The sequence below is a fragment of the Convolutriloba macropyga genome, chromosome 15 (genome assembly GCF_964194025.1).
Source record: "Convolutriloba macropyga chromosome 15, txConMacr16.3, whole genome shotgun sequence".
NCBI lineage: Eukaryota > Metazoa > Xenacoelomorpha > Acoela > Convolutidae > Convolutriloba > Convolutriloba macropyga.
This window is the reverse complement of record NC_134482.1, coordinates 29,730,006-29,745,623: the sequence shown is the minus strand read 5'-3', so window position 1 is coordinate 29,745,623 and position 15,618 is coordinate 29,730,006. Positions and strand designations below refer to the sequence as shown.

Sequence of the window (15,618 nt, the reverse complement as noted above, 5' to 3'; positions counted from 1 at the left end):
TAGCCAATTTAGTGGAGCTAATCTTAACAAAACAATTGCATCCGCGGATTGGAGTCCCATGTATCAACAAAACAATGCAAACTCAACTTTTGAAAAATTTTCAAATATGTTTGAAAATATTCTGAATAATGTAGCTCCCATTAAAATAGGCCATCGTCGAAGTCAACAAAAAAAAAGTGTTATCCAGAGAAATATTGAATCTTATCAACGAAAAGCACAGGCTTTTCAATATTTGGAAGGAAAAAAGAGACGTTGACACATTTAGCTCATGCAAAAGAATAAGAAACCATACAAACAGACTACTTAGAAGAGCGAGTCACAATTATTCACTGAAATTGTTTGAAAGTCTTCCCGATTTAAAACAACAGTGGAAATTCATTAAAACAAAGATTAAACACGAGGATAAAAATAGCGAAATTTCTAGAATTCGGTTCAAACAAGATATTTTAAAAGACAAAAAAGAAATCGCTAACACAATTAATATTTGTTTTTCTAAATTAGGTTTATACGAAGGCAAGACAGAAAAAGTTGAGCTACCGGACTATTATTTTGACAAAACTGAGTTTTCCTTCAGACATATAACGAGAAAAGAACAGTTTACTGAAATTGATCAATTACCACAAAACAAAGCAGCGGGTCCTGGATGACTTACTACATGCTCCTTCAAGTGTAGCAAAATGTCTATTGGAACACATCTACAGTTTGTAATAAACGAATGCATATAAAAAAATGTTTTTCCCGATGTACTTAAAAAAGCATATGTAACTCCAATATACAAAAAAGGTGATCCACTGGAAGCAGAAAACTACCGACCACTTTCAGTTACACCGACTCTTGCAAAAAGTTTTGAAAGACTTTTGCTCCAACAAATGCTAGAACATGTTGAAAAGTATGAAATAATCAATAAAAATCAGTGTGGGTTTCTAAAAAGAAAATCTCCGAATGATACAGTAATATCGTTGACAGAATTAGTGAACAGTTTGTTTGAAGAAAACGAAACCATTGTTAGTATTTTCTTGGATTTGGCCAAAGCTTTTAACTCAATATCTCACAATATTTTTCTCGAAAAAATAGCAAAATATGGATTAAGTACGCAATCAATTGCAATGCTAGAATCGTTTTTATCTAACAGAAAACAATGCGTAAAGAACGGCATTGAATATTCGAACTGGGTGACAATCAATAACGGAGTACCTCAAGGAACAGTTCTCGGACCTTTAATTTTTATACTTTATATGAACGATTTCCCAGAAAAATGAAAAAAAGAGAGGCCGTTTTACAGTTTGCAGATGACAAATGCATTATTTGTCATTCCAAATCTGATGAAAATCTTTTATGCGAAATTAACAGTGTCTTTGAAAATACTGACAGTTATATGAGGCAAAATATGTTAATCTTAAACAGAGATAAAACAGAAATTGTGATTTTTTCAAAAAATGGTGATTCAAAAATTGAACAATTTCATTATAATGGAATTTTCATAGAGCCAAAAACAAGTTGTCGTTATTTAGGTATAATGATTGATAACAATCTAAATTTTGATATTCAGCTAAACAAAACGTTAACAAAAATGGCAAATGCTATTAGGTCATTTTACTTAGTAAGACATTTTCTACCATTAAAAGCAAGAATCGGGCTGTTTAAATCACTTGTTTTGTCCCATCTCAATTTCAGTGCCATTTTTTTTCAATCGTTGTCGGTTAAGTCACTTCAGAGAGTTAATAGACAAATAAATTGGGGAATAAAGGTTTGCCACCTGCGCAAAAAGTTTGACAGCGCAAGAGATCTATTATTGAAAGACAAAAATTTACCAGCAGAGCTTTTCATTAAAAACGTTTGTCTTCTTAAATTTTTTGACCTCCTCTCACAATATAAAGAGAGCAGTCGAGAAACCAAAAACTCCTCATTCAAGATTTTTGAAAAGTACGAACTGACCAATAACTCCAGAACTCTCCAGTACTTTCCAAAGAATAAGTGCCAATCCAAATGGAGTGACAGATCACTGATTAGAAATTTTTCTAGGAAGTGGAATAATTTGCAAATTGAAATCCGAAAAGAGAAAACTAAAAATAAATTTAAGGAAAAACTAAGCAGCGAAATGGTCAAAATGCATGAACCTGTTCCAATAGATAGACAAGTAAGAGGCTTTAGAAATTTGTTCTACTGAAGTATAAAGATCAAAGTATTCATATATTTACGAGGCGATTTTGAAAATGTAAATATTTAACCAAACGTTTTTGTTGTGGTTATAACTTTAAATTTACATTTTTGAAGATTAAAAAAAAATGACCGCTCAGCGAACCACTATTTTCCCATTTCCATACCAATTGATCAAAATTGATTAAATTTTTCTCAAATGCAAAAGTCAGATGCTCAAACTCTTTGTTACAATAGAATTACTTATTTACCCGGATCAGAAAGGTAGTGATCCATCTTATTCTTTCAACAAAAAACAACCACAATTTTAGCGTTCCAAATTAGTTTTTAATTTTTCTGGACCAAAGCCGAGGTGTGAACGCTAAAAAGCGCATATCTATTTAAGACAGGCAGTTAATGCTTTGAATTTATAAAAGATCTACGCTTAGAAACGCCAAAATTATATGCAACAAGATGTTCCAGTATGGTTTATAAAGAGTAATAATAATAATAATAAATTGTTTACGGATTACGCATGATACAACAGGGCATTTACATAATTTATTTATTTTCAAATGTCACATGCGCTCCGAAAGGACACCATTGACCCCTATTGATCGTTTTCAGGCGCCTTTGTGAGGAAGATAAACAAAAGAGTTTGTTGGGTTTATGCAGGGAAAAGGGCTTACTATGTGTCTAAAAAAAGTTTCAACTAAAACCAAAACACAATTCTTGGAGTTAAACGGCAGTAAACAGCTTACAAATATCGACGGCTTCAATCAGCCAAAAAATAATTTTTTATGTCTAAAGAGCTAATAACATAGTTTTTAAGGAAACTTGTGACAAAAATTTTAGCCTGTTTTTTTTTCATTTTTCTCGGGCTTTCGAAAAAAGTAGGATCTAAACCTAGCAAGCAGTTGCATAGTTTTCTCAACCTTACTGTGATTGAGCAGTTACTTAGTTTAGTCTAACTAACTTTAAGTTGTTTTTTTTGTTTTTCTCATCTCATCAGTTTTACTCAGCTCTTTTTCTTCGATTGCTTTTTTCAGTTGTTCGACATCGCATTCTTTTTCTATCTTTTTTATCAGCAATTTTAGCAGTTCGTAAATATGAAGTTCTTGTGTACTGTAAATGTTGTTCTCTTCGCGTATTTTTGTAGTTGACTCAATTTTTTTTTAAAAAGATTGTTCTCAGCAGGCTGTTTACTTTGTTATCAATAGGCTGCAGAATACTTTTTGTCGTTGACCCATAAGCTTGGACTCCGTATTGTATGATTGGTTGTACATATGTGTTATAGTCTCTTATCAGTTGCGATACTTTTAGGAATTTTCTCAGACGATAAAACCTAGCAGTGAACTGGTTCATTTTCTTCTGGATAATATTGCTATCTTCGGAAAAGTTTAAGCGTTGTTCTAGAATGATGCCTAAAAACTTGAAACTTTTCACATTTTCTGTTTTTTCCGCGTAAAGTGAGAAGCCATCTTCACTGGCATTCTTTTGTCTGAAAGAAATTGTCTTTGTTTTTTTGATATTTAGTGTGAGCTTATTTTGCTCTAGCCAGTGTGTAAAATTGTTCGAAGCCAATTGATGCTTGCTATCTATTGTTTTTGGAGTTCCAATGGTTTTTATAGCGGTATTGTCAGCAAAAAGATAATCTGTACTGTTTTCATGTTTACATGAAATGTCATTTATACAAAGAACGAACAGCAGCGGTCGAAGGATGGAACCATGCGGTACTCCAAACGACACTTCTCTAGATTTTGAAGTTTTTCCATTCACTTGTACCACCTGTGTTCTATCGTGAAGAAATGAAGCTATTATGCTCAAAAGTTTACCCCTCAAACCATAATCTGAACATTTCTCTAGGAGAATGCGATGGTCGACAGTATCAAATGCTTTTTTCAAGTCCAGAAAAATAACTTTGATTTCATTTGCTTTACTTTGTTTATACACTCTGATATCCAGTAACAAGGAAACAATTGCGTCGGTAGTGTTGTGGTTTGATCTAAACCCAAATTGATTAACTTATAGTATCTTGAATTTTTCTATATAGTTTTTAATTATATCGAAAATTAGGAATTCAAATATTTTGCCAATGATAGGTAACAATGAGTTTGGTATGTAATTCTCTGGTCTGCTCTTGTCTCCTTCTTTATGGAGTGGTGTTATAGATGCTATTTTAAAAGACTTCGGAAAATTTCCCTCCTCGAAGCATGTATTGAAAAGCATCGTCAGAACCGGCGAAACACTTGCCGATACAGCTTTGGTATAGACGCAGCTCAAATTATAGCAATCTGTGCTGTACTTTTTTTTTGTCTTAGCGATAGCGGCAGTAACTTTTTTTTCGTCAATTGTCCTGAAAAACATAGAATTTATTTGTTTTGCTCTCTGTGTCAGTTTTGGTGAAGGAAAATTTTCAGCTAAGTTTGCTCCTATTGTAGCAATAAAATTTTTGAATTTATCAAGATCATCAACAGCGTTATCTTCTACTGTTTTTTCATCTCCATTGATGTTGACTACTTCGTTTGCAAACTGAAAAAATTTCCTGTTTCTGTTTCCAGCTTCTGTCATTATTTGCTTTTCATAAAATTCTAACATCTTTCCTCTTATTTTTTTCCTCAAAAATTTGGATTGCCTTTCGTACGCTTCTCTATCACTTTGAAATTTTGTTGTTAAGTAACGCTTCCGGAGTTGGCTTTTTTCAGCTAAAGTATTTTTTTTTACTTCTCTCTCAGTCCGGTCCTTCTTGGCGCCTTGTTTTGATGGCCTTAGAGGTAAAAAAAAGTTTTGAGTGCCTCAAACAGTTTCTCATGTACGATCTCTTGCACACCGGTTAGTATCACTTTTTAATAATTGACCACTCACTGATTCAAATTTTTCTGGAGAAAACAGTTGAGCTCGACAAGGAGATGATCATCGTCTAGTTCATTCCAGTTTCTTCTCAGTATTTGAACACTTTCAAAACTTTTCCTTCTTTCTATAAGCTTTTGTCTCACCGTGTAATGGTGGCTAATTTTGGTTTTCTCAACAAAACTTTTTGATTTAAAGTTTGTAAAAAAACATCAAAACAAATTTTGGTCCTAATTAATTCGCGCGTTGCAGTTTGAGGGTCTACAAGAGCCAAAGCAATAATTTCCATCTGGTTAATTATTAGGGTCAATTTTGCCAATTTCTCCACAAAATTAACATTTAGGTCCACACACACGATATGTAAAGTACTGGGTGTTATACTTGTTTGATCAATATAGCAAGAAAGTTTTTCAAAGGTTTCTGCTTTTGTAGCATTGGGCGGAATGTATACACAAGTCACTAAATGAGTTTTATCGCAAAATTTAATCTCCAAACTGATAGCTTGGAGACTGTTCGTATCAACTGATGCAATTCTTTTCTTTGTTGCTTTTTGTGTACTAAAATAACAACACCACCTCCTCTTTTTTTCTGTTGGATGTTTCTATCTTGAGGTAGTTCTGTAGAGAAAAACAATCGCTTTCAAAGCTACTTTTTAACCAAGTTTCAGTGAGGCAGATTGCCACTGGCTCAACCTCTGTTTGACTAATAAAAATTTTGAATTCATCAAAAATTTTTGTTAAAGAACGTATGTTTTGAAGAAGTATCCAATCCTTTGCCGTTTTACCTGACGTGTCCTTGCTTTCTAAAACCTCCATAAGTTCTTTTCTCTGCATTTTTAGCATTATGGCTGACGGGTTTTTATCAGCATCTCATCGTAACAGCGAATGAATGTTAAAAAAACAAAACAAAAAAATAAAACCAAATAAAATAGGAACTTTAGGAAATTGCCAAAAAAATATCTTAAACAAAGTTTTCTGAAAAACAACACATATTGGACATTTTTTAGAGTGTTCCTAGTTGTTTAATAGCTCCGCGGAGATCGCAGAGTTTTTAGTAGGCTTCCACTCCCCTTCTTCCAACCTGTGCAGGTTGCGGAGGTAGGAACTAGGTTGAAAGGCAACAGCGGAGATCACTGGTAGGTTCGTAGAAACCTTTAAAAAATTTTTCTGGGAAAAATACAGCTAGATTAATCGATTGTTGCTTTTTTCCTACCAAATGTATTTATCTTCCGGTGAGAAATCAATTTATTTTTGAACAGAGAAAAAAATCGAAAGTCACTGAAGTCAAGTTCCTCTACTCTCTACCGTGGCAGTGGCGTTTGTTTTGAGGCGATAGTTTTTTGACGCTGTTGCGGTCAGTTGCTTGTCTTTTTTTGACGGCGTCTAAGTTGTCCAACTCTTCAACTTCTTGTATTTTGACAAACTTAGTTTTTTCGTTTGCATCATGAACCAAAACTGAGACAATACAATTGTTGGTGCTCGTAATAATGTCTCGCTTGTGTACCTCGTTACGTATTTCCTGTTCACATTCAGGCAGCGACTCGTACATGTATATATTTAGCTTGTTCATAAAATTTTTTTTGTTTCGTAGACTCCTGCGTTTCTTGTACACATCAATTTTGTCCTGGTAGAATATGAATTTACAGATAACAGTGGAAGTTGCTTTGACATTGTTACCGGGTAATAGGTGGCAGGCTTTTATCCGATTATAATCTATTTTCAATCCAAGAAAGTTTTGAAAAAGTTTCAAGGTGTGCGTCTTAAGAGATCTAAGTTCAAGTCTCATACGCAGAGGTCTAGTTTTTTTTTGAATTTTTGCAAGATCTACGCTAAATTCAACGCAAAATTAGGTAAGAGCTGCGCTTAGAAAAGCTAAATTATGTAAGATAAGCGTGAACTAGCGTTGAGAAGTCCCAAAGTTCAACACAAATTCTTACATATTTTTGGGATAGATGCGCTGAATTTACATCTCTAAATTCAATGCATTCAACGCAGAATTATGTCGCATATGACGCATATGAGAACACACATACGCGTTCTTCGCTTGAGAGAATTCACTTCAAACTGTCAACGTTTAACTATCAAATTGTTTTTTTCACGGACACTGGAGACGAACAAGGAGATATAAACCAGGTTGACAATACAACGGACTCCAATTCTAGCCTATAATATATATTTGGAGAGCTCTTTTTCAGATACCTAAATGGAAGATTTAGTAAAAGGTATGTTACTCTGATTTGCCTCCAATTCAGGCCATTAAAAGTCTAATGCGTTTCTGTTTTAACTTTTGCAGAGTGAAAAATGCCTAAAAGCTGGAGGGCCATTATCATATTGAATTGTATTCAGGTAAATTTCTTATCTAATGCTCTGAGTTCCTATTATTTTTCATATTATATGATCCATTTAAATAATCCTAATATTTTAATTTACCCCTATAGCAAAACGTGTTGTGGGAACGTAAATATAGAGATACTGACAATCAAAACAAACAAGGAGCATCGCTAATAATAAAAAACTTTTGTTCCTTACTTAATTCAAAAATGTTTAGTCGAGATTTATATTTGTTTTTTTTTAAATTATAGAATTCAACCCATTTTATTTCAAATATGGTCAACATTTAGCCGCAGAATTATCTCTTTTATACTGCTGACTTCTAACTAAAAGTCATTGGAAAACGTAGAAAATTTTGTATGAAATTTAATTTGTCATTAAAACCAAAATATATTTACCAATAGATTATAAAACATTCTTTTTGATAAATCAAAGTTCAATGTGTCACAAGAAAAAGTATTCATCGATAGTTTTCACAATAATTTTTTCACTAAGAATCTGAGGTCCCGCAAGGACAGCCGAAATAAATTATGCACGTTCTAATAGAACGATGCATTTTTTGCTGCTTTATTGTTGATCTCAAAAGTGAAAATAAGGCTCTGAATTGAGTTATATTTATGCAACTTTTTAAGATTTTACCGCACGCTTCTAATTAAAACACGTTTCTAAGATCAAAATGTCTCAGACTGCCGTCTAAGATTTGAATAGCATTGAATTAGAATCGGACTGGTTTTTTTACGTGAGGTGTTTATAGACTCACATTTGTTAAGCCAGCTAGTCTATTAGAACTGTTTTATTCTGCTTTTCGTTTACTGTTTTGTTATCAATCTGCATCAAAAATACAGTGTTTAGCAAGCATCAAAAATACAGTGTCACATTTTTTCTAATATTCAATTGGTAACATCTCGTTAACAGAACAAATTTTCTTTTCAAAGAAGTACCAAAAACTACTTAGAGCACCATTTGCGCTTCTTAAACGTTATTTTTGCCCACAATGCTTAATTAGCGTGAAATAATGCGTGAAATTTTGAATGTGTGAACGAATTTTCTTTCTTCTCTTTTCTACTTACACGGAAAATATTGTTAAGCTGTTTTGTTCTCTTACCACTTGCCGAGTGGTTGCAAGTCAAAATATCCGGTTTTCTTGTACAAAATACAAAACAAATTGGATTGACACCCAGGTCTTTTGCTCAGCAAAGTTAAATTTTTTATTGTACGAGAAAGTTTTGTAAAATTGTGGAGAAAAGTTTTATATACTAGTTTTCAACAAGTAGATGTTTATGTGCACAATTCAAAAAGTCCATTATGAAAAAAGAGCAAGATATAGGTACCAGAATATTCAACAAACACTCCCAATCTGAATGCAATTGAAAAGTTTTGGTCAACTTTGAAGCAACAGTTGCATGAACGGACAGTTTTTAGGAAAGAATTTGGAAGAAAAATTGTCGAAAATTTGACGCATATATTAGAAATTTGAACTAACGGTTGAATGTCTCATTGTCAGAGAACTGTCATAAACTGAAAATTTTGCACCATTTATATTTGTGAAGCTTTTAAAAAAATTTTTAGGGATACGTTGCTTTTTTGGTACCACTATGTAGCTATCCGTGTCAACATAATTTATCAACCTCTTGTTCACATGCTAATTTTGTTAAAAGCGTGATAGCAAACCGTGCATCTCATATACTGTGGGATGTAATCCGGAAATCACGGTCCGGTTATCGCGGTGAACCTGAGACGCGTGTGAAGCGTCTCCACCTCCCCACAAGTTGGAAATTATTTTCACTTTGTATTCCAATTATTCTAATTGTTGTTACCTATGTCCTAAATTCTATTTAGTTTACCATATTATGCGCATGCATGGAAAGTTAGCTGTTTTCTATGATTGGTCAATTTAATCGCTTACTTAATATCTATTCAAGAATATCCTCCCCTGTTGGTAAAGTGAGGTGGGGGGGGGGGGGGGGGGGGGGGTGAAAAATCTGAAGGCAAAAATAGCGACAAGATCTTTCCTAGTCATCGCTTGACGAGACAAGGCGTCAATTAAAAGTATTAGGACACTTTCTTTATTTGAATGAGAGCTCCGACCGAGCGATGCTAATCGCTTATCTCGAACTCGAGCGATTAACTTCGGGTTTTGCACTACCTTCGTAGTCAATTCGGGTAACCCATTTGGTGGAATTTTCAGAACCGATTCAAACTTCGATTTCTCTCTTTCATCAATTCTGTGCACTCGGTTCAAAGCGAAGCCAGCAAAATCTTGATAACTTGTAATATTTTCACGCTTGATGGTATTAACTTGTGGATAAGCATAACATAAAGTATCATTAGTCTGCGTAAAATCGCCCAGCCATGAAATATCATAACCAGAGCATGGCGATAACGATGCAAAGTTGAACACACCCGCAAAAATATTCCACCAATGAAACTTCGGCTCAGTAAAAGTGCAATCTGATTGGCTCTGATAATCGTAATTATATATCACTGAAGGATTGTTCCAGAACGTTCTAGAAGCAATTTCATTCCTCTCTGCTGCATTTTGGAGAGTGATAACTAATGTTACAATAATAAATAAGATTTTGCAAACCGTTAAGGATTTTTGAGTGTTACACTTTCTGTGAAAAACTCGCAGGAGCCAATCCAAAATCGTCCAAAGGCAACCAAAAGTAAAAATAACCAAAATAGTTGCCAGTAATACTAGCCTGTTATAACCACCATGATTAATAAAGTCATAACCATTCGAAAATTGCCAACAGAATAATACGGCAAAGCACCATATAAATCCAAAAGGTAAAATTTTGAATCTTCGCGTGAAAAAAATGGCCACTTCCAAGTAGCTAAAAATTAGAAACGAGGGCGCCCCGATTAGTAGTAATTTAGTTATTCCACCCTCATCGGTAAACCATTTGCGGCAAGGGTCTAATTCACCATAAGGGCATTTGAATAAAAGGGAAGCGTAATACGAATGTAATGCAATTAAAATCAACACGATGAATAAAATGTCTTTTGTTTCTGCGAATTTGTTTACAGAGCGGAAGTGGAAATCAATCGCTTTTAGAAAAGACGGTAAACAAACGGCCTTGTTGTCTTTTGGCGGTATATAAGGCATGCTAAAACTTACGCAAAAATAACAAAATCAAGTAAAGTTCGGCTGTAAGGCAATTCGCTTTTAATGGAAAAAGACAAGTCTGTTTTCGCTCTTATTGATGACCCTAATAATACTTTGAGAGAGGGCGGGGTGGGGGGGGGGGGGGGTTGCTGTTCAAACGTTACAATCTTCTACTCAATCTTTTCGACAGCTTGAATTTTCACCCTTGAATTTCTGATTTTATTTTCAAATATCTTTATTTTTTTTTTGAAAATAAGTCGTGAATATGCTTAAGAAACGATGAAAATTTGTTTCTAGGAAATTATTTTTCAATTACATGCGTGGTTGTTTTGCTTGAAGTAAACTTAATTTGGAAAATCATTTGGAAAAACAGTTATGCAAGTAAATGGATTCTTTTCCAGTTAAATTTGACTTCTAGAACAGCTTTTGAAATAAATCACGTGCAAGTTTTGAAATGCCCGAGCTCTGCAGCATCCATGATGCCCAACACTTATGAAGAGTATCAGATTACAAAACACAGAAAGCTGTGACTGACGATTTAACTGAGAAAGTCTGGCTTTAATCGAGAACCCCATTGCGGATCAAGATATAAGCCAAAATTTTGAAGTGATTTTATCAGAGTCACATAATCTTGCTTGAAGAAAAAATTTTGTGGTCTGGCACTGTATATCGATCAGGCATTATAGAATCTGTTACAGCAGAGGTTGCACTGGGCATTTTAAAACTTTCACGTCGATGTCTGAATAACGTTACGTTTACGCTAAAGTCACTTCAAAATTCTGGCCTATAATTCAAACAGTCATTCCTCAATTATTGCCAGATTTTCATATAGTGATTTAATCAGTGTGACGTAATCTATACATAATTTGTATGCCAATATCTCTGCCAGGTGATAAATATTTTTTCATTGAGCGGTTTTGCTAATGAGAGCCTCTTCAACGGTGAGTACATTTTAAAATTGTATTTTTGGCCACAAATTAAATGTTTTCCTTCATCAAATGATTCCCATTGGTACACAGTACACCTGTCAATACAAAATTACGTCTTTTTAATCTATTCATATGCTTTTAAAACTGAATTTGACATCTTTTAATGAATCAGTAATTGCTCATACTTTTAAAAATAAGCGGAAACAATCAAGGAGGCACGTTGATGCATACTTGCAAACAATTCATTGATCTGTCTCATCCCCTATATTTGTGTCTTCCTTTTCTGAAAAACGCTGAGAAAGCAAACTTTCAAAACAACTAAATTTTTCAATACATTGATGGAACTAAAATTGACCAGTATTCATGTACAGACGAACGTGTTCAAAAACAGAACAAATTGCATAAAAGCGAATCCAGTTAACAAAAATAGATACTTAAATAATAGATACTTTCCACACATTCGTTGACAACGATTTTTTTCCACAACACGAAGTAAATTCATTTAAAAAGTTATTGAACTTCATAAGATAAAAAAATAATAGATGTAAGATAAACTGATTGGTTGTTTCAAATTTAATTCTGATTTCTAAAACAAACGTTTTCAATTGTTACGTTCATCATCAGGTTAAAACTGTTTTAGATTTCACTAAACGATAAAATGAAAATGTATTTACATTTGACTGACACCGCAGTTTAGACAACTCTAGGAAAGATCTAGAAATTTTTTGTATCAAAAATTTTCAAATACACATTTTTTAGTCCTTAAACAACTTCAAGTTAACAAATATTATCATTTTCTTAAAAAAACAATTTTTTATTACGCACTTTTCAGTTTCGGCCGTGTTTTTGTATTTCTACGGAAATTCAGATTTCTGCTTTATCTTTAACTATCTCTCTTGTAGATATTTTGCAGTTTTCGTTTTGCAATAAACAAAATATTTTCGCCCTAAAGTTCATCAATATTATGACTTGATTCAATGATTACACATGACTTCCCATCCTCTGTATTTGTCACATGTGTTTAGTCCCTGCTTCATATTGCTGATGTATATAGCTTTGATGTTCATTAGTTTTTTTTTACTGCGCGACAGTCATCTAGAATTTTCAATTCAAAGCTTCTAGGGGAACCACAGTACTCTGAACCTGCAAGTTTCTGAACCTGTGAACCCTTCTTTTGATGTTCTGATATTCTAGTGCTATTCTAGTCCTGTCTAACCGAAAAAGCTGGATCCGACTTCATTACTTTTTGGTTTATATACGACGTGTTATTTTACCATTTGCAATTCATGGAGCTTTTTTCAAATTGCTTGAGAAATATTGTGCAAAGTTCTCTCTGTATTGTAGAAAAATTGTTGATTTCCAATAAGATCAAGCCTAGTTTTTTGACGCTGTTTTTTCTTTGTTTTTAATTGAACTTCACTGCCAATTATTATCTAATGTCTGGTTCACTATTATTACTATCACAGATTATTCATCAGGATATGATTTTTGGACAGCGTATCTTGTTTTTTTAAGCGCCTGATCGCACGCCAACCAAATAGATATTTTTAACCGAAATTTCTGTGAATTCTTTTTAGAAATACGTTCTTCTTGTGCTGAAATGGTGCACAGCTTGGTAAATTCAGCTGTATTCCTGTTTCGGTTATTTATACCAATGAAAAGTAATTTTTTTTATCGTTACTCACATTTAGGTTGGTATCAGAAAATGCTGAAGTTTCTTCGCTGTTCATTTTTACTAATTTAAGTTGATTTTTATTTTGTGTATTGAATTCGCAAAATTTAAGTACTCATCCGAGTCATTACTAACTGTGCAAAAAATGTCACCTTTATACTTTTTGAGTAATTTCCGACATATTCCAACTTTGGTAGTTGGTTGCTGCAGTACGGTACGTACAAATCCAAGCATTGTCCATCTTAATGGCGGATTCTTTTTTTCCATCTTTTTGACATTTCGCATAAGAGCAGTCAAGAGATATTATATGCTTGTTATCGTCCAAAGACTCCGAAGATTTTCTAGAATCTTATTTGTTAGTTTCAATGTTTGCGCACCGTAGTTTCTGGAGAAAAGATGCCAAGGTATCAAAGGAACAGGCCGCATAAGTGTATCTTTTTTGTGTACTTTTGCTAAATCATAAAGCCTGGATGTTTATGAAGCACTTTATCTAATTTTTTCATAAATTTTGTAACTGAATTTGCCTCATCAATGATCTTCTTCTACTGTTTTGTCTCTTTTCAATGTAATTCTGAGTATTTTTAGAGTTCGTTATTTACTTTTCCTTTACCTTTATTGGTAAATTTCGAACATTTTGGTGTCCAGTTTGAATTCTTTTACAATTTTATAAGCCAACAATGTAAAAATTTGATCTATTAATGAGAAAAAACATGGAATGGTTTTGTCTGAGGGTTTTTATCAGACATTGATTTTCGACGTGGCCGACAGAATTAGCGGGAAGCCTGTTTCTCTTATAGCTAATTTAGGAGCCGTGAAGGTGTCTCTTCCGATGAGCGGCTTCAATGCGTCATAAACTTACGATGAGTTCAGCTTCCTCTTTTCTACAGCTATTAATTCCTATAATGGAGCAATTACGTTACCTTGTTTCAATAGGTTAAATTGGAAAATGCTTAAATAAAAAGATGTTGATATTCGTGGGTCCAGTCAACCAAATCAGATTTATTGTCAATTGGGTTGCAAGGGAGATTATTAACTATGGCAATTAGGGTTGCAAAGGAGATTATTAACTATTAAAAAACTTCCCAAGTCAACGAATATCGACAAAATTTGATTGCTATTTTTGATTGGCATATGTAAAAATTAAATATTTACAAATTGTGGACCTTATAGCAGCTCTGGGACTTTTATATATTCGAAAACAATTTATTTTTCTCGGTGTTAGATTAGGCTGCCTAAGTTTGCGACATACTCGTGAGAAAATCTCGAAAAGATAGCGGTTATGGCGATTTTTTTTTTCTCAAGCATTGCATTCTTCTTTATAGTTCGGGCCCACAATTTCAATCACATTTCAGAAGAATAGAATAGAATCATCGTTTTGCCAAAAATCACAACTTTATAAGGAGTGGTTGTGTTTCAATACAAGTATTATAGTATTTTTAACATTTTTAAACAAAAATTTGTTTAATAGCTGTTCCGTACCCACCTTGCCTTATAAAACAAACGAACAGCATGAAATATTTATCAGTGAGATGAAGTTAACAGTAAGGTTCTTTTTATATTGAAAACTGCGGATTTTTTTTGTTGCGTTCATTCCATCCAAAATGAAAAACGTAAAAAATAAAGAAAACTGACAATGCAATTTTTTCGCACTTCAAATATATTTAATAGAAAATGTTTGGCAAATTATAACTTTTGAGTTTTGAGGAAAATAGGGGACGAGCTGGTGACTTACAGAGAAGCTTCGGATAAATTACCTCAGCAGGAATTGACAGTAACAACACGCGAAACAAATTTTACCATAAAAACTGTTTTGTTGGTTATACAGAATGAACGTTTCAATTATGAGTTAGGCATAAAATTAGGTCGACAGCTGAGTCAAAGCGGTAAAATCAGGACGATTATAATGAAGCACTTCACGATTTATTGACGAATGTTTTCATTCACACAATAAGATTGCATTTCGGAGCATTGTTAACAAATGACAACTTTATTTATTGCTTCAATGCACGGCTTCTGTGATGTCGCAAACGGCAATGTGCGACTAAGCCGACGCCATATTCGGCTGAAAATTGTAGCAAAAATAGGTAAAAGTAAAAAAAATCGCTTTTAGTCATTGACATCAAGTTTTCAAAGCAGAAAAATTACAAATTAATGGATTAGTTAACTTTAGCCTGTTCAGTAATAATTAATTATTAATAAGTAATAGTAATAGGGAATAAGTAATAGTAATAAGTGAGTCTCCGTAATAAGTAATAGTTCAGTTTTTCATTTAATATTGATAGTTCAGTTTTTTGACAAGACTCTGGTTTTGAACTCCCTTTAGGTGCTGAAAAGTCATGCCCCATTCATTTTTCCTCACCTCTCAAATATTTTTGTCTAAAACTCGAAGCAGCACAAGTTTTAGACCTCGACAAATGAAAACAGTCAAGTTCGGGGGTAGTTTTATTGACTAACATTATATAGTCGAGCTTCCTACTTAAAGTTGAGGAAAAATATTTTCAAAGGTCTCGTCATTAGCTTTTTGGCAATACTGGAGTTTATTTGTTGCTTTTGTAAACTGTGGAGCAGCAACGCAGCAAGACTAAACAGCAT

The 15,618-nt window shown here is 33.6% G+C and overlaps 2 protein-coding genes across 2 annotated transcripts in view; both read right to left on the bottom strand.

Moving 5' to 3' along the window:
* Window positions 1-9,106, bottom strand: part of LOC142353975 (uncharacterized) — a 32,297-nt gene extending 23,191 nt beyond the window's left edge. The window contains exon 1 of the mRNA XM_075406216.1: window positions 8,988-9,106. Coding sequence (XP_075262331.1) covers window positions 8,988-8,994 — 7 coding nt within the window. The 5' untranslated portion in view covers window positions 8,995-9,106. The remainder of the gene's footprint in view (window positions 1-8,987) is intronic.
* The window catches only part of LOC142354240 (integrin beta-3-like), a 402,746-nt gene that overhangs the window by 367,079 nt on the left and 20,049 nt on the right, over window positions 1-15,618 (bottom strand). The window lies entirely within an intron of this gene.